Here is a 24,644-nt window from a genome sequence, read left to right on the forward strand (position 1 = left end):
GAAATCTCTTCATGGTAGGAATGCACTCCCCTTATTTTGGTTTTCTTGGTACAGGGGCTTGACCTGAGCATTGAATTGGGGGGGGGGGGCATCTCCCCCCTTTTCCCCCAAAATGCTTCTCATTTATGTTACATTTAAGAAGTGGGGTATTCAAAACATCAACCGAGCAATCAGACATTAAGCAAGTTCATATGAACCAATTTTCTAGAACCCACATTGTGAGGTTAAATAACCTAATAAAGGAAACCAGTTTTCTACAAATCTGGGGTATATTTCCGTTGTGAGTGGGAGTGTGGCTAAGCTGGGCCAGCAGCACCGCTAAGGTGATCCTGCTGGGGCGGAGTCCCTGATGGATTAAAGTACCCTGGTCCTGTTCCTACACCTGACAGACACCAGCCTGTCTGGTGTTGGGGGGGATTATGTTTAATGGCATCAGGGAGGCTGGGCCACCAGCAGGACTAAGGCAATCCAGCTGAGAAAACCTCCCCGGCAGCTGTAAGCATCCCACCTCCTCTCCTATACCTGACAGGCAGCTGCCTGTCCATTGTAGGAGGGGCGGGGGGGGAGGAGTATTAGAAGCCACTGTGGAGGCGGAACTGGCAGGATCACTAAGGCGTTACTGCTCGGGCGGGCTCCCTCGTGGCTTTAAGCACCCTGCAACCGCTGCTGCACCTGACAGACAACCACCTGTTAGGTGTAGGAGGTGGGGGGAGTGTGTTGGAAGCCATCAGAGAGGCTGGGCCAGCAGCATCGCTAATGCGATCCTGCTGGGGCCGCATCCCTGATGGATTAAAGTACCCTGGCCCTGCTCCTACACCTGACACCCATCTGCCTAGTGTTGGGGGGATTGTATTTAAAGACATCGGAGAGTCTGGGCCAGCAGCAGGGCTAAGACAATCCTGCTGAGCAAACCTCCCTAGCAGCTGTAAGCATCCCACCTCCTCTCCTACATCTGACAGGCAGCTGCCTGTCCAGTGTGTGTGGGGGGGAGTATTAGAAGCCACTGTGGAGGCAGGGCTGGCAGGATCGCTAAGGCGTTACTGCTGAGGCGGACTCCTTCGTTGCTTTAAGCATCCTGCAACTGCTGCTGCTGCACCTGACAGACAACTGCCTGTTAGGTACAGGAGGTGGGGGGAGTGTGTTGGAAACTATCAGAGAGGCTGGACCAGCAGCATTACTGCACCTCATAGGTGGTTATTGGCCATTCCTCATTTCCTCAACTGTCATCAGCTCTGTGCAGTATCCTGTAACTGTTTTTTACCTCAGAACACTGAGCTCTGCAGCTGACCAATGAGAGAGTGAAGGGGTGTAATGAGGCAGCAGCCTGGCAGCCGCATAGGAGCATATTTTACCCCTTTTGACCCACTTAGGGGTCAAATTTCTAAAAATCCCTTCTTAGTGAGCATCCACGTCACGGTAGGAGTGCTCTCCCTGAATGTGGTGTTTCTAGGTCCAGCGGTTTGGCCTGGGCATTGATTTTACGGTGAGGGGACTTTCTTTTATATATAAAAAAAATAGAGAACTTACCATTCGGTCCATAAGCTGTACGAGTTGTTTGAGCAAGCTCTTTACAAGCCTGAATGTTTCGAAACACTGCCTCCTCCAATCCTGAGTAATGCTACAAATAGAAAACAAGCATTCAGTATTGATGCACATTTCCAAAATTTTTTAGATACATGACTTTAGATCAAAAGGTTACTCCAAAGGAAAACTGAGTATTTTAAAACTACCAAAACATAAGCTATTTTAATAGGTGTTCGTGGTTTAGCAATCCAGACTGATTTTTAATGCATTAAACTATATGCATTCCCATTGAGGTTTCTGTGTTTAAACCTTGAAACCACTTTCCTCCATGTATCACTTCAAAGTTGACCCCCCAAGCACCAAGAAGACAGAGCATCAATGTTGCCAAGTGCAAAGTGATGCACAGTGAGGCCACGTTGATGGGGTCCGAACTGGCAGAGACTAACCAAAAGAGAGATCTTGAAGTCATAGTAGATAACTCACTGAAAATTGCAATGTGACTGCAATAAAAAGGCCAATGTTGTGCTGGGGATTATTAGGAAGGGAACTGAAAACAAATCAGCCAGTATCATATGCCACTGTATAAATCGATGGTGCAACCTCTTTTTGAATATTGTGTGCAATTTTGGTCACCACACTCCAGAAAGGATATTATAGCATTGGAAAAAGTGCAGAAAAGGGCAACTTGAATGATAAAAGGATCGGAACACTTTCCCTATGAAGAAAGGTTAAAACATTTGGGGCTCTTTAGCTTGGAGAAACAATGACAGAGGGGTGACATGATAGAGGTTTAAAAGATTATGCATTGGATAGAGCAGGCAGAGAAAGAGGTACTTTTCTCCCTTTCTCACAATACAAGAACTCATGGGCACTCAATGAAATTGCTGAGCAGTCAGGTTAGAACAGATGAAAGGAAATATTTCTTCACCCAAAGAATGATTAACACATGGAATTCACTGCCACAGAAGGTGGTGGCAGCTACAAGCATGGACGGCTTCAAGAGGGAATTGGATAAACATATGGAGCAGAAGTCCATCAGTGGCTATTAGCCACAAGGTATAGATAGGAACACTCAGTCCGGGGCAAGTGATGCTCTGTATTCTTGGTGCTTGGGGGGTGGGGGGGCAACAGTGGGAGGGCTTCTAGTGTCCTGGCCCCACTGGTGGACCTCCTGATGGCATCTGGTATTTTTGGCCACTATGTGACAAAGTGTTGGGCTGGATGGGCCATTGGCCTGATCCAACATTGATTTCTCGTATGTTCTTAAACTGAAGCTAGGGCAGAATACGGTGGTGCACTTGCTGACAGTGACGTCTGTGTGGGCGTGTATATTCAGCCAGTGTTACATCAACTGCACTGGCTGCCAACAGAATACCAGATCCAGTTCAAGGTTATGGTAATAACATTTAAAGCCCTATGTGACCAGGGACCAGCATACCTATGGGACTGTCTCTCTCCATATGTGCCCCGGAGAGCCTTGTGCTTGGCAGATCAACATCTTTTGGTAGTCCACTTAGCGTCAGCCAGGGCTTTCTCTGCTCTGGCTCCGACCTGGTGGAATGTGCTCCCAGTTGAAATCAAGGCCTTGTGGGAGAGTCCCACAGAGCATGTAAAACTGAGCTGTTCCACCAGGCCTTCAGTTGAGGTGGCGGACGTCCAATCATCTTGGCCTCCCCTGTCCACAACATCAACCCCAGTGCCAAGACAAGCATCTTGCAGGAGGCATTATGGACTACTCGAAGTTATTTGTTAAGCTATCTTGTTTTGTATTGTTTTAAATCTGGTTTTAGAATATATGCTTTAATAATTATTATGTTTTAAGCTATTCAGGACGTCTTTGAAAAAACTTTGAGTGTAATGAAGAAGAATAGATCATGTTACCGAATGCAGTACAGGAACAGACGTCACCCAGAAAACAAAACTTTGACAAAGACGCTTCACTGAAGGATTTGATTCCCGCAAAGAAAGAAATATTAAACCGTTACATAAATCAAGGAAATAATATAGAAGCAATGGGCTAAATGATTCCTTATACAAGCAAATATAGAGGGGTGGGGGGAATAGCTATTTTTAAAGAAGAAAGGCACAAAAATATGGTGGTCCTTAAAAGAAATGTGTGGAGAAAGCAGGAAAAAATGAAAAACTATAAATAACTTATAAACAAGGATTACTTAGCCTGATGCAATCCATTCTGAACATGTGTACTGGTTAAATTGATTTATGGTAAAATACAAAACTTAATATAATTGTGGACATTTGATTTAAATTTATATGAGTTAATTATGTTGAAACACACAATGACAGAATATTAGTAAAAACTTAAAGAGGTGATAAACATATATTATGGTGATTTAAAATTGTATTATTGATAACATGAAAACCAATAGTGTGGCAATTATAAAGTATACTAGGTATACAAAGAATACCTAACTTGAGGTTCTTATTTTGAATGTGTTTATTGGCCAATTTGATTTATACTAAAATATGAAACTATAATATAATATAATAGTAAAGAGATTTAAATATTTGTAATTGACTGTGATCGAGGTGTGTGGATTATATTGAACCACAGTATAATATAGATGGAAAATATGCACTGTTGTGATTGAAAAATTTATTATTAATTAGATGAAATCCAATATTGTTAAAAAATATAAATGAATATTTTAAAGGTGATACAGGTACAATTTACATAAAAATTCAGTCCACCTTATAGCTGTGTGTCAGACTCCACTGACTGGCCCCAATACAAGAAGAGGAACGAAGAACAACAAAAAGGGCAAACTGCTACAAGAATCAAGGTGACAGGGAGAGCGCGGATACAGCAAAGAGAGAAACGGAAGATCCTGGACACAGAGGACCACGAGCAAGACAAGACAGAAGAAGGGGAGGAAGGAACCGATACGGATCTGACAGATGGGAAGCTAAAGTGTCTCTGTTACTTTAAGCAGGGGAAGGGTTTGATTGGGAATAAAGAGGAAAAATACCCGCCACCAGGGAGGAATAGATTGGAACGAAACAAAGACTGAAGTCAGCTGTGCAGTAACACTGACCAGGAGTTTTGTTTTAATAAATAGAGGCTACCCCATTGGGGTGGAGCTCTACAGTTCTGAGGTGAGGGGGATCAGGCCTCTAATTCCTTCACCCTCTCAACCCCCGCTGAAGACAAGAGCCTGGAACCTACAACGGACAACGGAATTCATGACATTGTATTCTATTAAGAGACAGCATGGAATTGATAAGAAATTTTGCTTATTTTTCCTTTTCTTTCTCTTTTTTTAATAAAAATGGTTTAAGAATAGTATTAGACAAAATGGTTTAAGAATAGTATTAGACAATTTGTAGTACAGAGGATATAACATAACTACTTATATAATTGGAGTAGATTATCAAAATGTTATTCTTTATATTAGATGTAACAGGAAACTGCTATTCTTTCTGATTTAAGTTACTAGACATTATAGTATATGTTGAAAAAATAATATACAAGCTAATACGATGTTATGAGTGAGATATTTGGCTGAACTTTCTAAAAATGTATTGCTCTCATTTCTTTCCAAAATCTTTTGTTTTTGAAAAACCAATAAAACTTCTATTTAAAAAATTATTATTATGTTTTATATGCTGTGACCGTCCTGAGCATTTGTGGGGTAGGGCGGGATATAAGACCAATAAAATAAATAAAATTGTACTAACTGAAATGCTTCTCCTGATACCACAATTTTATAGAGAATGTAAATCCAAAATTCTGCATGGCCAATTGCATTTCAATATTCCTGCATCCTGTTTTACATGTAAACAATCAGACTGATTTCAGACATTGCAAACAAGCCTTCTTGTTTGTGAGCAACATGAATTCAACACGTTGCTATGTGCCTACACACTGCCCTTCTGCATGCAGAGTACAACTAAAAATGTATTGATTTCGGTAGCCTTCAATCAAACTCCAATTTGCTGCAAAGTCCAAATACAAGCACTTGGTGCTTGCTTCAGCAGCACATATACTAAAATTAGAAAGATACAGAGAAGATTAGCACATAAGAACATAAGAGACACCAATGTTGGATCAGGCCAAAGGCCCATCCAGTCAAACACTCTGTGTCACACAGTGGCCAGAAATACCAGTGCCATCAGGAGGTCCACCAGTGGAGCCAGGACATTAGAAGCCCACCCACTGTTGACCCCCCCAAGTACCAAGAAGACAGAGCATCACTTGCCCCAGAGCCCCTATCTATACCTTGTGACTAATAGCCACTGATGGACCTCTGCTCCATATGCTTATCTAATTCCCTTTTGAAGCTGTCCATGCTTGTAGCCACCGCCACCTCCTGTGGCAGTGAATTCCACGTGTTAATCACTCTTTGGGTGAAGAAGTACTTCCTTTTATCTGTTCTAACCTGACCACTCAGCAATTTCATTGAGTGCCCACATACAAGCACCTGGAACACCCAGGAGTTCATTTAGTTTCTACAAACTAAAACTGGGTGATATTCTAAGTTACATGATTTTCCTCTTCAAGTTAGTGTATATTTCTTTGTATCAGTCAAACAGGGTTTTTTTTACTATTTATATCAGAATTAAAATATGTTGTCGAAGGCTTTCACGGCCTGAGTTTGTTAGTTGCTGTAGATTTTCCAGGTTGTGCGGCCGTGGTCTTGGCATTGTAGAACCTGACGTTCTACAATGCCAAGACCACGGCCACACAACACAGAAAATCTACAGCAGTGAATTTAAATTAAAGGTCTTTGAAATGAACAGGCTATAAAATATTATGGACTCAAACCAAAATACCAAGGAGAGTGAAACTGACAAAAAAGGACTCTCACCTCCTCCTTCCCACTGCAACCCACTGAGATTCTGCTCCTAGTAATCAAGGTACCCTCATGAACTCTCTAAGGTCTGGAGTGGGAGGAAGGAATGGGCAAAAATCACCACCCCACTCCCATAATCTCCATTACACTATCAGAAGAGCACTTTTGGATTCAACTAATTATGAAAAACAAAATTTAGAGAAAGACTTCAAATGAATCCAAGTTCTATTATGTATGAGAATTTGGATTCCTTTGAAATCGCACTCAATTTAAAATATACATATTCTTATTCTGTATAACCTAAGAATTTCTCTTTGTGTACCATTTTAACAGCAAATAGGAGTGGAAAAGATGGAAGCAAGGTACCACATGGTAGCAAGAACAGACAGGTTCACAATGGAGAATAGAGCTCCTTTAATTATAATCATCTTTTTAAAATCTTGCCAGCTATGACAGAACGTATGTAGCTCTGCAAAATACAAAAGCTTTAACACTAGACCCACAACTAGCACAGCCTGTTTCCAATCACCGATTCCATGTTTCCAAGCACGCAAGAAGGTCCCCATGCTAAAGACACCAACCTGTACCAAATTTGATTTCTGAAAAAGGAAAAAGTTTACATCCAGTGGAATTCCAGATTAACATTAAACGTGGAGCATGAAAACACCTACATCCTTTTCTAGATGTATCCACTAGTGGCAATACGGGAAGTGGGTTGTATAGCATGTGCCATTAAACTACAAAATTCTGGAAGGATGCAAAGTACTTATCATGAGCTTTCTAGGACACAGACCAAAAAAATATCCTGTAAAATGTTCTGAGCCCACAAAACTGCGAGGAAGGGGCTGTGGAAGAGCACTTGTGAAGAGAGTGATGTATGCTATATACATTCCTGTCAGCAGAACGGTCCCGAGATTCGGTGTACACGTGCGACCTTACGCCAGAGCAAACTAGGAAACCGAAGAAAGTAGCAGGGAAACTGTCACTGGCCAGCAGCCAAGTCACAAGCTTTAGAGAAACCCCGCACCCTATTCAAAGCCGGTTCTTGCTACCAGCGCCCTTTCTGTGCCACAGACGCCAATGGCGGGGAAGGGATTGCCAATCCAGGCGGCTCCACACTACAATTCATACGTTACCGGGCGAAATGAAGCGTGGGGTGCCTCCCTTATACCCCGTGGAAGTCGGAGGGAGAGGGGGCACTTATCCCACCCCCGCCATGCTCAAAGAAAGAAAGAAAACCGTTAGCTCGGCGCCATACCGGCGTCAAACAAACTCGGGCCCAACTAGCCCCACCCCTCGAGAGGCGCATGGAACAGTCTGGATGGAGCTTCCGAGCGCAGCCTTCGCTTCTGGAACCTTCCGCACCCGGCCTCAACTACCTTTGCCCATCCCCGCGTCAGCCCCCGTCTCTCTCGCTCACCTTCGCCCCTTCCTTCAGCATTTGGGCAAAGCCCGGAGCCTTCGGAACGTGCAGCGCCATCTCCGCTCTTACTACTCTTCTCCCGGCCCACACGCGCACCGCCACAAAAGGAAGGCGTACGGTTCAAGCGACACACGCGCAGGCGCATGGAGGGGAAGGCAGCAAGAAATGGCCGGAAACGGAGGCAGTGGTGACAGAGAAAGGCGGAGACGTCCTCTCTTCTCACGGCGCATGCGCGGTTAAAGTGTCCTCTGCTTGATCATTTTGTTGTGTTGTGGTGGGTGGTGTTGAATCGTTCGGTCTTTATTTTCCCATTTATATTTTATAATATGGGTTAGCGTCGGTTTGCCATTATTATCTTAAGTGCATTTCTGTAGCCGGTGGATCATTGGTTTCGGAGTTTGCTGATTTATTCATTAGATTGGGATCCTGGAAAGACGGTAGTCCGTGATTCAGGGACATAGCGAGCCCGCCGATATCCAGAATAGAAGATCGATTATTTCATTGTAATCCATAGAAGCTGAAATTCTTTTGCGAAGACCAAATGCTGTTCCGTATTTTACTGTATATGAATTCTTACTGCCGGATAGTTAAAATGATATAAGTTCAAAAGCTTGTACATGCTCAGTAATGAACAACTTCTGTAAATACATTAATTCCCTTATCCCTGATATTAACCATATTATTAAAAGGTCGGTTTTTTCCAGGTCGGATCACCTAAGAACAGTTATGCTGCTCTTGCAGAATCTACACTCGCCCTCATAACAAGGTGAATCTTTACTTGCAAAGCTCCATGGGTCAGATGGCTGAGGGTCTGAGTCAATTTGGGGAAACCCCATCCACCACAGATTTTTTTTTTAACCACCCCTTATTCTAAAAAAAAAGCTGTCATAGGGAAAATTATAAAGGAAAGTTTCCGAAAAATTGTTAGGTGGAGCAAATTAATGGTCCAGGTGAGGTGAGGTTGTACTTACGGGAGTGCTCTCACAGTTTGATACTCCAACCACAATCGATGCGTATTTACTTGGAAGTAAAAAACTACTGAAATCAACACGTCTTACTATCAAATAAGCAAGCATAGCATGATGGTCTACAAGAGTTACCTTGAATCTGACTCATGCTGACTGCAATAAGTTATGGATATTGCCAGTGCACATTTATCCTTTCACATTTGCAGCAATCCTCACAGAATATGGCTGCTCCTGTCCTTCCTCATTCCTTACATGGGTTAGATATTGTACTATTCTGTTTGAATTAGACTGAACTGGATGGTTCCAGGCATGCCACTTGTGGCATAATTGCCATCAGTCGTACCAGCAATTACCATGGTGGATCCACCATTCTCCTATTTCCTCCATGCTATTCTGATCTTTCCAGGAGCTGTTTTTTGGGCAGTGTTTTGTTTTGTTTTGTTTAAATGGGAATTATTTATATTGTATAATAGAAGTTCAATTCTTGCAGTATGGATTGGCATTGCACTACCATTCCTCCATATTCTTGGAAGGATGTGTCTTTTGATCCAGTTTAAGAGATGTTCTGCTTCAGGGGAACGCAACAAATCCTGTGTTTCAGTTGATCATTTCTGTTCACTGCAACTTCCTTTCCTGTTGTCTCTGGGCAATGCAGCAACAACTGCCACAGCTTTTAAAAAAGATCTGGGCAATGCAGCAACAACTGCCACAGTCAGCTTTTTTAAAAAATGCATTGGTCCATTAAGAATGGACTGTTGTTCAGCAGTGGAATCAGCTGCTTAGGGAGGTGGTGAGCTCCCCCCTCACTGGCAGTCTTTAAGCAGCAGCTGGACAAACACTTGTCAGGGATGCTCTAGGCTGATCCTGCATTGAGCAGGGGGTTGGACTAGATGACTCTGAAGGACATGGATGCAAGTAGTGCACAATGATGGTAGAGCTTCTGGCAACCATGGAGGCAGCACTCCCAGCTGCACTATCATGGAAAGGGCTGCATGTGGTCAGGTAGCTGGGAGCACAGATGGTGAGAGGTCTTTTGAAAGGTTGGGGAGCACAGGCTGGGTGGGGCATGTGGGTGGGTAGGCAGGAAGAGAAGACCAAGGAGGGGGCTGTAAATTCTCTGCTTACCCCCCTTGTCCCCCTCCCCAAACCTGGAGCCCATCATGTCCCTGTTGCCTGGCTTTAAATGCCACTAGTTGTCCATGTTACCTCCCAAGTTTAAAATACCCAGAAACAACACAGAGCCCAACAGGGCTTGGTCCTCCAGTCTGTCCTCCAGTCTGCTACAAACATGGACGGCTTCAAAAGGGAATTAGTTAGACATATGGAGCAGAGGTCCATCAGTGGCTATTAGCCACAAGGTATAGATAGGGGCTCTGGGGCAAGTGATGCTCTGTCTTCTTGGTGCTTGGGGGGCCAACAGTGGGAGGGCTTCTAATGTCCTGGCCCCACTGGTGGACCTCCTGATGGCATCTGGTATTTTTGGCCACTGTGTGACAGAGTGTTGGACTAGATGGGCCTTTGGCCTGATCGAACATGGGCGTCTCTTATGTTCTTATGACATAATAGCACCAATTGGCAAGATTCCAATTAAAAGAAAGCAATATAGGTTGGGCTTAAAGAAATTCAGCCACTATATTTTTAAGGTCAGCCCACTTGAGCTCTGAGACCTTGAAACAGAGAAGGGCATTCTGGCTTTATACAAAATTTTACATGAGAAGAAGAAGAAGAGATTGGATTTATACCCTACCCTTCACTCAGAGTTTCAGAGCAGCTTACAAACTCCTTTCCCTTCCCCTCACCACAACAGACACCCTGTGAGGTAGGTGGGGCTAAGAGAGCTCTTTCAAGGACAGCTCTGACAGAACTATGGCTTGCCCAAGGTCATCCAGAAGCTGCAAGTGGAGGAATGGGGAATCATACCTGGTTCTTCCAGATTAGAATCCACGCACAACCACTACACCAAACTGGCTCTCTGTGAGAACAGTCAATATACAAACTCCTTTCCCTTCCCCTCACCACAACAGACACTCTGTGAGGTAGGTGGGGCTAAGAGAGCTCTTTCAAGGACAGCTCTGACAGAACTATGGCTTGCTCAAGGTCATCCAACAGCTGCAAGTGGAGGAATGGGGAATCATACCTGGTTCTTCCAGATTAGAATCCACACACTTAACCACTACACCAATGGCTCTCTGTGAGAACAGTCAATATACAGTAGATCTAGCTTTAAAGTCATAAAACTTTAAATTTCATGTACCATTGCATAAAGAGTGCAGTCTACTGGGTAGAATTATGGCTGGTCTTCCAGTATAAAACGAATGCCCTCAAAATTATTTCATACAATGTTAAGGGAATTAGCTATTCCATTAAAATAAAAAGAAGTGCCAATATTTTACAACAGCAACCTCCAGAGCTAGAGGCCTAGAATGCAACAAGACAGTTAAAGACCACAAAGATTTATTTTTGTCAAGAGTTTTCATGAGGGTGTTGTGACTATTTTGGGTTTCGTTTTTGCTACCATTCCCCTAATTTTGGTTCATAGGACAATTCTGAAGACCATTTTACCACTAAACAATGTACTGATTCTTAATTAGATTCCCTGTGTTTGTTTTGAAACACTGACCTGGTCGCAGAAAGACACCCTAACACTTTCTGTGTTAAAAGAAATGACATTTAATTAATGAATGGATCATATGTCTAGAATATTCAACCAGAGGAATCCTCTAACACACACACACAAAATACACAAGATGAGTATTAAAATAAAAGATGGAAATCAATGACTGTAGAAAAATATTTTGTAGACAAAACACAGCCTGATAGCTAAAGCACTGCACATGAATATGTTGTGGATCAGTGATCCCCAGTGTGGTACCCATGGATGCCACAGCACCTGCCAGTTGGTTACCTGGCACCCCTTTGCTTCTTCCTTAAAACATCTCTTCTCACAGCTATCTCTTTCTCAAAGCAAATAGTCACTCATGGATTTCCTCTACCTCCCTAGAGCTGGAGGTACTTTCAGAAACAGCTTTCTCAATTATAAGAGCATGCTTGGCTTGTGTTGTGTTGTGTCCTGACCCGGCCATGTGCGTGATCCAGTTTAAGCCGGTCCAGCATGCGGTCAGGAGAGTATTTGAGCTTCGCTCCTGAACACAATTAGTTGTGAGGATCCTAGTTCCCTGCCAATCGGGAACCTAGGGTCCCTAGGAATAATGTAATCATTGTAAATAGACCATTCACGGGTGTTGGGTGTGTGGGGGTGTGTGTTTCCTTGGAGCATATAAACCGGCCTGCGAGCCAGCTACTTTGTCTTGTTCTTGCGGAATAAAAGTACGTTAGCTGAAATCACTCATCTGTCTGCGTACTTTTCAGCTTGCAACTTCCCAACATTTTGCCGCTGGTCCTGGCTTCCATGGCAGCCATTTTGTGTTGAATGCCCATTCCATGTTCTCAAAATACCAAAAGTATCCACAGGTTCAATGAGACTGGGGACCCCTGTAGAATGTAATCTTTAACCAGCAATGTTCAGACTTTCAGGGAGTGTTGCTCACCTTTACTGGTCTTCTTATGGAAGATCCCTTGGAATGCTTGGAAACACCAAGGTTCCCCAGCGCAATTTGATAACCACTAGGGCTGCCAGCCTCCAGGTAGGGCCTGAAGTTCTTCTGGAATAATAGCTGATCTCTATAGTACAGAAATCAGTTGATCCGGAGGAAATGGCATCTTGAAAGGGTAGACTCTGTGGAATCACATCCCTGCTGACCTCTCTACCCAGGTACTACTGCCAAATCTCTAGGAATTTCCTAAATCAGAGTTGGCAATAATAACTACTGACCTAAAGTTTTGCTAAAATATCAAAGTGTTGCTTGAATACTAAATTAATACCATGGAAACCAGCTCTAATTCATGCTGTGATTATGGCCAGAAAATAATTGTCCTTGAATTTAAAGCTTAGGGGAGGAGAAAACTGGCAAGCATAATACAATAAAACTGGTTTTATATAACATTTTCAAGGGTCTAATAGATTGGAATGGAAAACAACAGCTTTCTACCAAAAAAGAATCCTTGGACCCTAGTCACAATTCATTTGGGTCTTGTGTATAAAGGAAAATGTGACTGCTTATCATCAGCTTGTTCTTCTGTGACTACAGAATCACTTCTTTATAGGACCACTCAAATAGGACCACACCCAGGAGCAGTATCGGGTCCAAGAGAAAAGCCAAGCTGTCAAGATGAGCTGTAGAGGTAAGTGCCACCCCATGCAACACAAGCAAAACACTTTGGCCAGGGACCCCAACCTTTCTGATCCTATGTGCACCTTTGGAATTCTGGCACAGGGTGGTGGGTACAATCACAAAAGGGCTACAATGGAGCCAACCACAAAATGGCCACTAAAAGAGACAGGAGCCCCCCCACACACACACACAGGAAGCTCAAGTTCAGGGGACGAGAGGAATAACTAAAAAATAGACTGGGAAAACGCAATGAAAATAAAAACAAGACTGTGGTGGCAGCAGCCACTGAAACAACATTATTGTAATCCACACAATCAGATCTCCAATGACCAATCAGAAATCCTGTCTAGCAGGAGCCTTACCTGGCCCCACCCACATTCTAAAAACACTTGGTGGGCTCCAGGAAAGGTGTTGGTGGGCATCATGGGGCCATGGGTGCCGTGCTGGGGACCCCTGACTTTGAGGATCAGACTGATTCCTGAATGTAACAGAGAGGAGAGAGAAAACTACCCATTGCTCCATTTTAATTGCTAATATTTTCCTCTGTGTTATTCCAAATAAACTTAATTCTTGATCTTTATTTTTATTTCTTTTTAAAGAAGAAAATGTTTCTTTCAAGTTATCTCATGCTACAGCTTTTGACCACAGGCTGTGGGTTTTATATTTCAGCCCAGATTCTATTCCAAAACTTTATTCCCACTAGGCTTCCTGGTGCAGTGGATAAGGTAGAGAGGTGACAAAACCTGGAGCAGTGTCTAGTGGGATGAAGTTTTTGAAAGAGGAACATCATAGGATGCAGAAGCAATTCTACTTTGGATTAATTTTCAGTTTGAATGCCCTCATCCATTAATTTCTCATGTGAGTAACGTGATGCCAAAAATCTTACAACAAAGACTGTTACCGTATATGGAATAAGAAATGCCAGATGTTCAAGCTGGATTCAGATAAGGAAGAGGCACTAGAGATCATATTGCAAATTTACATAGGTTACTGGAGCATAGGAGAGAATTTCAGAAGAAAATCAGTTTGTGTTTCATAGATTACAGCAATGCTTTTGACTGTGTGGACCATGAAAAGTTATGGTTGGTTTACAAAGAAATGGGTGTGCCACAGCATCCAATGGTTTTGATGTGCAACCTGTACTCCAAACAGGAGGCTACTATTAGGACAGGATATGGAAAAACAATGGTTTCTGATCAGCAAAGGTGTCAGACAAGGATGTATTTTATCCCCTGTCTCTTCAATCTATATGCAGGACATATCATAAGGAAAACTGGATTAGATTTCGATGATGGTGGAGTGAAAATTGGTGGAAGGAACATTAACAATTTGAGATATGCAGATGACACCACATTACTGGCAGAAAAATTGTGAAGACTTGAAACGACTACTGCTGAAGATTAAAGCACAAAGTGTCAAAGCAGGATTTTATCTAGACATATATATTGAACACATTCCTTCACCAAAGGTGATCTTAGAAATTAATATCTTTTAAAAATGAATATGGTAAAAGTGCTGTTCATTTAGAAATTATCAAATGAGCACCTTTCTTCATCCAAAGAAGGGGGGAAGTAAGGACGATCCTGTTGACTTGAAGGAAGGAAGGAAGCAAGCAGCAATTTTCATTTATTTATTTCGGCTTACATGACCAAAGGTCTCAAGCACATGTTTAAAGCAAGCAGCAGTTGAATTCCATTTAGGCTGACTTTTTTCCTCCTCTTCTTACAGGTATTTAGCCAGACTGGGGCCAGAGGTGCAAGCCTTTTGGTAGTAGTCAGCTTTGTGGATCTGAACTAGCCCAGATGGTTGTTTTCTTTGTCTGTTGTTCAAATAATGTTGTACTTTGGAACCTTTTTGTAAGCTACTTTGGGTCATTCCAAGGAGAAAAACGGCTTTTTTTTTTTGTTCAGTTGCACAGTCAAGTCCAACTCTTTGCAACCCCATGGACCACATCACGCCAGGCCCTCCTGTCTTCCTCCGTCCTCCAGAGTTTGCTCAATTTCATGTTCATTGCATTGGTAACACTATCTAACCATCTCATCCTTTGTCATCCCCTTCTTCTGTTACCTTCAATCTTTCCCAGCATCAGGGAAAGTGTTTAAATAATTAAAATAAATAAATATACAGAACTGAAACATTTCTGCATAGGACAGGTACACTTACCTGTGAAAATACAAAATCATGATAGTGCATGTTGGCTAGGGCTGCCAAGTCTCGTTGAATCGCGGTGGGGGATCGTCATTCTTTACAGGAGCTCTGCCGCGGGGGACGGCAACAGGCATTGCACCGCCATCGCCAGGATGTGACGCTACGCGTCGCTTTGGCAACGGGGCTGTTTGGAGTCCCGTTGCCAGAGCAACACGTAGCGTCACATCCTGGCAACGGCGGTGCAACGCCTGTTGCCGTCCCCCGCGGCAGAGCTCCTGTAAAGAATGACGATCCCCCGCCGCAATTCAACGCGACTTGGCAGCCCTAATGTTGGCAGAGTTTAAATATTCAAAGGAAGTGGAGCACTGACTGTTCAGAGAAAAATAGGTTTATTAAAGAAGAACTAACGGTTATAGAACATAGAAGAGAGGGAACCTTAACTGTCAAACCTAACTGCTGAAGGAGGAACAACAACAAGAAGGAAGCTCTACAGGGGCAGGAAGTTTCCAGAAGGGCCAATCGGGAGACAGCAAGGACACAAGTTGAAATTGTGGGCAGTCCCTAGCCTAGCTATGCTAACTACCAGTCCTTCAGCTGTTCCCCTGTAGGATGATCTTCAAATTTTCCTTAGGCTGTACTATAAGACCTTGCATATTCCAACAGTGCATGTACTGGAATTTCAGCCAGCTCTGAAACCATGAAATATGGACCATATAGCTTAAGTGTAGAACATATGGTTTGGAGATGGAAATGATTTGCACTATAATTGGTATAATGTGTTCAGCTGTTCTCCAACCATGTCAGCTGAAACAGGGCAAATGTACTCAAGATTCTCCTTAGAGAGTGACTGAATTCACTCTTAATGATCAGAGCAGAGAGCTAGACAGCATAGTTAATAAATGGTATGTCAGGGTTGTCCCCCTCCCCCCGGTCCTGATAGCCCTGTTGTGGCTCCCTGGGAGTAGGAAGCATTTCCCCCCAACAATAGGATATTGACAACTGTGTTGCTTATGACAGCAAGAGATGGGATTTATGGCTTTGTGGACCACCATTTCTTTTCAAAAGGCTTACTAAAGACAGAACCCATAAGGAGCAACAATGGAGTAGGCAACAGGAACACAAATGCAGGGCTTAGGAAGACAGAGCAGAGGTAAGGGTCCCAAGAAACTGACATAAGGAGGAGGTATGGACCAAGGAAGCAAAATGCACAGCCAGTTGGGAAGAGAATTGAAGCCTGTCATTCTTTCACCCATCCACTCAGCTACAGCCTATCTTTATGGCAACATTCCAATACACACACCATATAGTAAGTAGGCATATAGGTAGTTCAGTAATACTGATAAATGTTCTAAATCTTAGGTGTTATTGATTCATACACTCAGCATTATCTTTAATAAGTCAGTCCCTGTTAGCCTAAGAAACATCAGCTTCATTGTGGGTAGTTGTTTTACAGTTTTTTTTCTAAAGAACTTCTCAGATCTGTTCTCTTGAGGGCAGTATTGGAAAGCAGATCATCCTTAAATAATTTCCACTCCATATTGTGCCCTGTATTAATTTTGTGATGTTACTGAATCTGCTCTGCAATGGGCTAGTAAATACAATCACTTCAAAATCTGTTCCAAAAGTTATCATTTTGGTTTTGCATGTATAATAGCTTTGCATGTATAAAAGAACACAGTTTGGATGGTCTTTTGTTGACCTAACACTACAAAAAAAAGCACAGTATTCTCAGACCTCCAAACTTTTGTCTTGGGATAACTTCATTTCCTTGACGGTACCAATTAACTGTTACTGAAATTACCTTACTTTTCAAACAACTTTGTTGATTCCCATTTCTGAGACAATGTACTACAAATAAAACATAGTTTTTTAAAGTCAGTGTACTAATGAATTAGCTTCCTTCCTCTGGTTGGTATGAGCTCTGGATGAATTCTAGAACAACTGTAGCTGCTTCAAAACAAAACAGTTTTTTTAAAAAATATTCCTTTGCTTTCCCTTTATTCTATATGGAGGCAGGTGGCTTTAAATCTTGCATCTTCTACATGACTTCCTTTTAATGTAGTAGAGTCCATGTATGGGCTTTATTTACCCTTTGCCAATTTATACAAGATATTGTCCTTACAAGGTCTCTATCTCTAATTATAATAGATGAAAAGATGTTTCCGCCAGTCTTTCAAAAGGTTCCACAAGAATGAATTAACTGGTATCTCAGTCCTTTCACAACCACTAATTGACTATATCTTTTGCATTGGCCTTCCATAGGCTTCAAAGCCTTTCTCAAACATTGCTACTTTACGCCCAAGAACCTTTGAAAAGGCAAAACTACTTTACACATAAAGGTAAAGGTAAAGGTTCCCTTGCTCGAAAGCCAGTCGAATCCGACTCTAGGGTTGCGGTGCTCATCTCCGTTTCAAAGCCGAAGAGCCAGCGCTGTCCGAAGACGTTTCCGTGGTCATGTGGCCGGCATGACTAAACACCAAGGCGCACGGAACGCTGTTACCTTCCCACCGAAGTGGTACCTATTTATCTACTTGCAATTTCTTGCTTTCGAACTGCTAGGTTGGCAGGAGCTGGAACTAGAGATGGGAGCTCACTCCATCATGCGGCACCCGGGTCTTGAACTGCTGAACTACTGACCTTCCACAGCCTGCAGTTCAGCGTCTTTACACATAGGACTTTACACATAGTCCTATGTTATTTCTCCTGATTGTTTAAAAACAGAATGCAGCTGCAGAAGTTGTAATTTAAAGAGACAGAGAAAGAGTTTGGCTATTTAAGGCCCGCCCTGCCCGGCCAAACTCCGCAGCAAAAAAGAACCACCTACCTAGGTGGTTCTTTCCGAAAGGCCGCATCACTGCCAGCTGTGGGATCGCCGGCGCGTCTTTCCGCCGGCTCATCCCCGGCCCCCGGCCGTACTGCACATGCTCGAGCATGCACAGTTCGGCAGCCTCCCCCTCCCAATCGTCACTTCCTCCCCGGCATCTGATCATGCCGGGGAGCAACGGTGCCGCGGCTCAGGGGATCGTGGGATCCCGCCACGACGTCTCTTTTTTGGTGCGGCTTTTAAAAGCCGCACTTTGGCCAGTGTTTTCCCTGCAGTGTGGCAGGGGCCTAAATCTTTCCCACCAGAACTGCTGTTCTCAAAGTGGGAAACATGTATGAAATATGTATGAATATAAGTTTTCCTTAGTGAGGTAAAAGTAGCTTCGTGGTGGTGATTTTTAACAGGAAAATGTGCAAGGGGAAAGAGCTTAAGCTTAATAGCCCTTTTCCCCCTGTGCTGGTCATCTCCATTAAATGACTGCCTCACAGCTGCAATGGGGGGGACCTCATGGGAAATAATCACATAACTACACAGTCCACCATTACTTATCAGAGTTCTTCTACCATCAGAAATATGACCATAAACTGTTATTTAAAATTCATTTTCAGACTGTATAAATGCCATTCTAAATCACCTGTCAGTAGAGTGGGCCATTTGAAAATGTATTACTGTGCACTGTAATATAGATTTAGGCAGTTTAATATAAATGTAATATTACTGTTTGTTGCTGGACAAAGACTTGAAGCCAATATAATGCAAACTGCCAGCTTCTCTAAGGTTATGCTATGGAAGTTGGTCTAGATCAGGAACATCAACACAGAACAGACTTCAATATTGTTTGGATGAGATCCTCATGAAATAGTAGTCCATCCCCAATAGTTCCACTCTGAATTGAGACAAAATCCAAAAATATCACTGTTTTCCAAAACCAACAAAGAGACAAACACAATTATTGTAGCATAAGATTCTGTGAGTAGAACCTCCATACACAACAATAATGAAATGGGTTCTAGTCCATGAGTTTTCATTACAATACATTCTGTTAGTCTTTAAAGTGCCACAAAACTCTGTTGCTTCTGGGCTGAGAGTTACGCTCTAATGTAAACTGGGTTCTGTTGTAAGAATGCAGCTGTAGGACTGGACAGTCTAAACTAATTCTGTATAGTGTTACCTGCACCCCCCCCTCTAGATTCGTAATGGTCTGGTGTGTGCCCCTTACCAAGGCGGGTAGAATGTAAAAGGAAAGTTAGCTGGAATGCAACACAAGGTTATTTAAACAATAAAATAGTTTATTAGCTAGAGACATGCAAGCAATATAAAACAGAATAGCCTTAGTATTTGCAAATATCCTGGCTTCCTTCTTAATGGTAGGTGCATACCAATCTTTTATTCTTAAAATGTTTCCAAATTCCTTAGGTCTAAATGTTTTCCAAATTCTTTAGGTTCATGAACAATGTAATGCAGATGTTAGTTAAGGTGGAGGAAATATATCTTTTGAGACAAAGGCCTAGCAAAGTCGTGTTGGGAGTCGTGCTGCTAGCTGTTTGGAAAGTTACAGAGAAAGAGGAGAGACAAAGACTATGATTTATTTATGAAATTAATTGTATAAATGGGTTTCAAATTTTCTGAACCATCTTATTATTATTTTTTCTCACAACAGGTTCCACCAAAGCATCTAATATCTTGGACTAGTGCTCTTTGTAGATTTTGAGGATGCTCTGTTTCTGTTTAGGTGGGAGTGGCAGGATTGGGCATCTCCCAGCCAATCTGCAGCACTGCAGCCCATTGGACACTGCGTAAGGGTCTAGAATCTATTAGTCCTGTTCCTCCAAGCACACATCAGACTCTTCAGTCAGTTATGTCAGTTATTTATTCAGATCTTCATACATACAGGGAACGGAAGTAGTTGACACTGTTCTTCCTGCTTCATGGCTCCCAAGTTCCCCTTGCAAACCACCACCACCACCCCGCTTCTGGCTGCTGTTTTTAAGCCTTGCCTTAACAAGCTCTTTGGCCTTACCAACTACCAGGTGCTGATAATTTCTGGTGATTAGGGATGGGCACAAACCAGCTCACAAATTAAAATTCGTGACAAATTTTGGCTGGTTCATGGTTTGCAAACTGAAGTTTGTGGCAGGTCACCCAGCACAAACTTTGCACAGACTTTCAAGTGGTTCATGGCAGTTCATGAATGGATACATTTTCAGACAGACTGTCTCCACTCAATCAAAATGTTTACCAAACTTCAAAGCAACATTGGAGAGACTGTAGAGGAGCGGGGCAGCTGAGTGATGTTCTCTGTGCATTTGGTGTGTGTAGCTTGCACTTTTGAACCTGCCCCTGACATTTCCCCCCAAAGCATTTCCTGGGTGTAGACTTTCCGTTTTCCTGGGGGTGGGGCTGGGGCTGGGCCAGAGGCATTGCCAAGGAAGCAGGAGGCAAGAAGCCTGGGCGAGCTGGGCTCCTCCATGCCTGGCAGAAGATGAGGTGCAGAGGTGAGAGGTGGGCAAGCAGAAGAATCGGCTTCCCGCAGTTCGGCCCCATTATATCCTATGGGTCATTGAAGTCAATGGTGAAAACATAGGGTATATTCTGGGGGCTGAAGGGGAGGGGGTTTGAGGGAGAGGCTCCAAAATCGCAGGGTAGCTGCTGGAGCCTCTCCCCAAGATATCCGCCATGTTTCAGGAACATTGAACCAGGGGGTCCAATTCTACGGGCTCCCAAACAGGTTGCCCCTATCCCCTCCATTGTTCTCTATGGCGGGAAAAAAGTTACTTTTTTCCCACCATACAGAACAATGGAGGGGATAGGGGCAACCTTTTGGGGGGCCCGTAGAATTGGACCCCCTGGTCCAATGTTCTTCAAACTTGGTTGGTATCTTGGGGAGAGGCTCCAGCAGCTACCCTGCTGATAACTATGAGTGTCAATCGTGACTGATCTATTATTGTAACTAAGAAAGAAAGCAAGATTCCCCTTACCTTTATACAGCTGACCTGGCCACCTGGATCCATGCCACAGTAACATAGACTACTGTAATGCATTATACATTGGATCCCCACAAAATCAACTCAGAAACTCTAGCTGGTCCAGAATGCTGCAGTTTGGCTATTAAAAGGAGCTAGACAGAGCATGCATATTACTCCCATTCTTCAGGCACTCCATTGGCTGCCCATCTGTTACCAGGCTCAGGTTAAGGTATTGGCTATCACATAAAAAGCCTTTCATGGCCATGGCAGCTCTTATTTGCGGAACTGCCTGTCTCACTATGATCTGCCATGACAACTTTGCTCAAGTCAGCAGGTGTTTATGCAGATGCCCACCTGCAAATGGGCAAAATCAGCAACTGCCCATGTTGGTATTCACTCCATCTAAACCTATGTTAAGCTTGAGACCTCAGCCAGATTTTAATCTGAAACAATACCATTGGCTGAAGCAATGTCTGTAACCAATAAAATGTAAGAGTCTGTGCTGGAGGGAAGATATATGATTGGATGTTATCTTTACAATGTGATTGGATGTTAACTATGAAAGGGCGTTATTATCCTTTTCCTGACAAACGCTCCACATTTCTAACAGCTGCGTAACAGATGTAAATTGAACAGCTTGCATCTTCTCTAATAATTGCATCTCTATGTTGCTAAGAGCTGTGAATTTTTGGTATGCCTGGTGACAAGGCCAGTCTTGCCCAGATGCAATTAACAGACATTCTGTATGCTTTGCTAATTTACAGAAGGCAATCCTTAAGAAATATGAAGCTGTAAAGTATCAAAGGAACAACCGACCAGTCTCTTTGTCTCAAATGTACCCCAATGAGGCAAGAAAGAATCTATTGTCACCTCTGTTCTCTTCTCTCCCCAGACTTCAGCATAGGCCCAATTTAAACAGGATGTTAGAAAGAAATATACCTTCTTGCAACTTTGCATGAGTTTTGAGTCTCATTTAAACTGTGCCGCTACTTATGTAGACCAGCTCTGTGCCCTTAAGGTTCCATGCCAGCACAATATCCACAAGGACTATAGAGCTCTAGCATGCAAACTGGCAAGCACAAGTTGAAGCACAGTTTAAAGATCCTGTGCAAACTCACATGAGGAGCCTCTTTGCCTCTCAGTCACATTTAAATGAGAATGTGGTTCTTGAGGCTGTGGTAGAAACACCTCAATCTGTTCATACTATTTATTATTTTATTATTTTATTTACATGATTTATAGTTCACCTTTCTCACAGAGACTCAAGCCAGATTATACAGAGTGAATCAGTACAATCGCAAAAATGGGACATTAAATAACCAATGCATTAGGATTTTGGAAATCTGGAACCACCAGGAAGAACTGAAGCGTAGTGTATTGAGCAGTACAAAAATTACATAAATAGGATCCTTTATTATCCTGGGTTATTATCCTTTTCCTGACAAAGGCTCCACATTTCTCCACATTTGCAAACAATAAAATTTCCAGGCAGCATGGCAGTCTGATTTCAATAGTAGAGACAATTAATAAGAAGACTTGACCAGCTGCTTCCTTGTTTTCTGTTGAAAGGCAAAATTTGGCCACCTTAGAGGTGACTTTGTTAGAACAATATGAAAGGGGGGAGGGAGATATTAAATCCATCAGATCTGCCTGGAAAATTTAATAGAATTGGAGTTATTAAAAACAGTAACAACATAGGAATAGTATAAAAACATAAACAAGAGAAAGTTAATAAAATTAATAACATAAAATAATGTTAAAAGGAGAATCATACACTTTTTTCAGCTAAAATAAGTTTACATTTCCTAGTAACTAAGCAACAAAATTTTGCCACAGCGTAAATCACTGAGCTCTGAATGTCTTCTAAGAAGAATTTATGAAGGACTTCTAGCCTAAAGTCAAGATAAGACTGCAGAGGGCTAAATCTCGACAGAAGGAGTAGTATAAGACAGAGTCTGCAGAACAGGAGGACATGAGTAATTGATTCCACCATATTAGCCATGCATGGGCATATACGCGCATGCATCGGAACTCGAGTTAATTTACCTTGCAGTACAGCGGAAGGGAGTGCCTCAAAACGGGCTCTGGAAAAGTCTCATCTATAGGGTTCATAGGTAATGTTAACTAAATAAGGGGCAACAGTAAAATTAGACAAAGATTTTATATTTCTGTAGTTCTTGGGTAGCAAAGCTTCTTCATTTTGTGATTCAATATCACGAAGCCTCTGCCCGACAGCTGTTCTTGCCTTGTATAAGCTTCCATAGAAGAGATCTTCTGGGAATAGGCCAATCTGATTTAACTTATTAAGAATTTGTGAGGACCAGGCAGGGTAAGGGTCTGAGGCTAAAAGGTAAGGTATTAAACCCTTCAGGCCTTTGTCTACACTCAGATGGAGGTAATCCACTAAAGGTAGCAGAGCTCTCTGTGCCCCTTGGCTTGGTCTGAAGGCAGATTAGAAAGGGTCTAGGGCAGAGAAGTTATCCAAGAAGACTTGGAGTTGGTCCATTACCACTCTTTCAATCACTTTGCCCAGAAAGGGTGGATTTAAGTCCAGGCAATAATTGGCCACATCATTTTTCTGTAGGATGTTTTTTTTTTAAGTAGTGGACAAGTAACCACTTTCCTGAGTGGCTGAAGAAAGGTGCCCTGAGTTAGTAACTGAGATGCTAAGGGTTTGTTGATGTAGTCCTTACATGATTATATCAGCCAGGATGGGCAGGGTACAAGTAGAGGCCAAGGGTACAAGTAGAGGTCTTCACAGATCCCAGGATCTTATTCACATACATCATGGAAACTGGGTCAAAATGATCCATAAAGAGCCCAGGTGGTGTGTGACAGATTGCACTTTAAAATCTTATAAGTGCTGGGTAAACAGGTAAAGGACTGTGAAGGGTTAATTCCTCACAGAGCCAGAGAGCCTTGAGTGACAGGCTGCTCCAAGAGATCTGATTGGTTAGCATTAGTTGAGCAGAGAAAGATTTGAGAGATGACTACTAAGGATAATTCAGTCTGAGTCTAGGCTTGATGGAGAAGAGTTGGGTGTGGACACAATCTGAATTCAGCCCTGACTGAGAAGAGTCTAGTACTGATGAGTCTGAGACAAGCCTGGCAGAGAAAGGTTTAGTATTGACAGGGTTTGCGTTTAGCCCTGAATGGGAGCTGTTTAATATAGAAGGAGAACTGGGGAGGTTGGCAGGAGGAGTGGGTAAATTGAAGAAGACTCCAATTCAGGCCAGAAAAGGAAATAAATCTTCTAGTGAGAGAAGAAATTCCCTAATCAGTAGGAAAAGGGACATAGTTCAGAGGAATGAAGTGATCCCTGTTCAGATATGTTTAGAAACTGCCTTCTGAAACCTGAAGAATCAGTTTAAAAACTCAAGAAGAATACTGGTGTGTTTAGTGAAGGAGTTTGTGTAGTGGACAAAGCATCGCTGCTTTCTGGAAACTAAAAGACCCAAATATGCTCAAGAAAGTATACTGGAGTGTTTAGGAAATGCTGCAACAAAGCTTCAGTTTAAGAAACTCTCAATTGCTTAAAACATATGAGCTGTAATCTGTGCCTGTACTGATCTACCTCAGAGTTCTTTATTGATTTATCTCAGACCTTTTACCCCTGACATCACCAGACCTTTCCCCTCTATGTTGAATAAAATATTTTGTTATTTTTGAACTTTAAAAAAACCTCTTGAGTGCCATTTCAGTAGTTTAAGTTAAAGAGAGATACCTTGTCCCTTCCCTCAAGGTTCTG

The 24,644-nt window shown here is 42.7% G+C and overlaps 1 protein-coding gene across 2 annotated transcripts in view; it reads right to left on the minus strand.

The window, feature by feature from the left end:
• CCT8 (chaperonin containing TCP1 subunit 8) overlaps window positions 1-7,898 on the minus strand; it is a 35,464-nt gene extending 27,566 nt beyond the window's left edge. The window contains exons 1-2 of one of the 2 annotated variants that reach the window (XM_015422989.1): window positions 7,756-7,898; window positions 1,528-1,618 (exon numbers count right to left, since the gene is read on the minus strand). In XM_015422989.1, coding sequence (XP_015278475.1) covers window positions 1,528-1,618; window positions 7,756-7,815 — 151 coding nt within the window. In that variant the 5' untranslated portion in view covers window positions 7,816-7,898. The remainder of the gene's footprint in view (window positions 1-1,527; window positions 1,619-7,755) is intronic. The other variant, XM_015422987.1, reaches the window with a different exon arrangement.
• Between the last annotated feature and the right edge of the window lie 16,746 nt (window positions 7,899-24,644).

Source organism: Gekko japonicus, unplaced genomic scaffold, assembly GCF_001447785.1.
Source record: "Gekko japonicus isolate JY-2015 unplaced genomic scaffold, Gekko_japonicus_V1.1 scaffold178, whole genome shotgun sequence".
NCBI classification, from domain to species: domain Eukaryota; kingdom Metazoa; phylum Chordata; class Lepidosauria; order Squamata; family Gekkonidae; genus Gekko; species Gekko japonicus.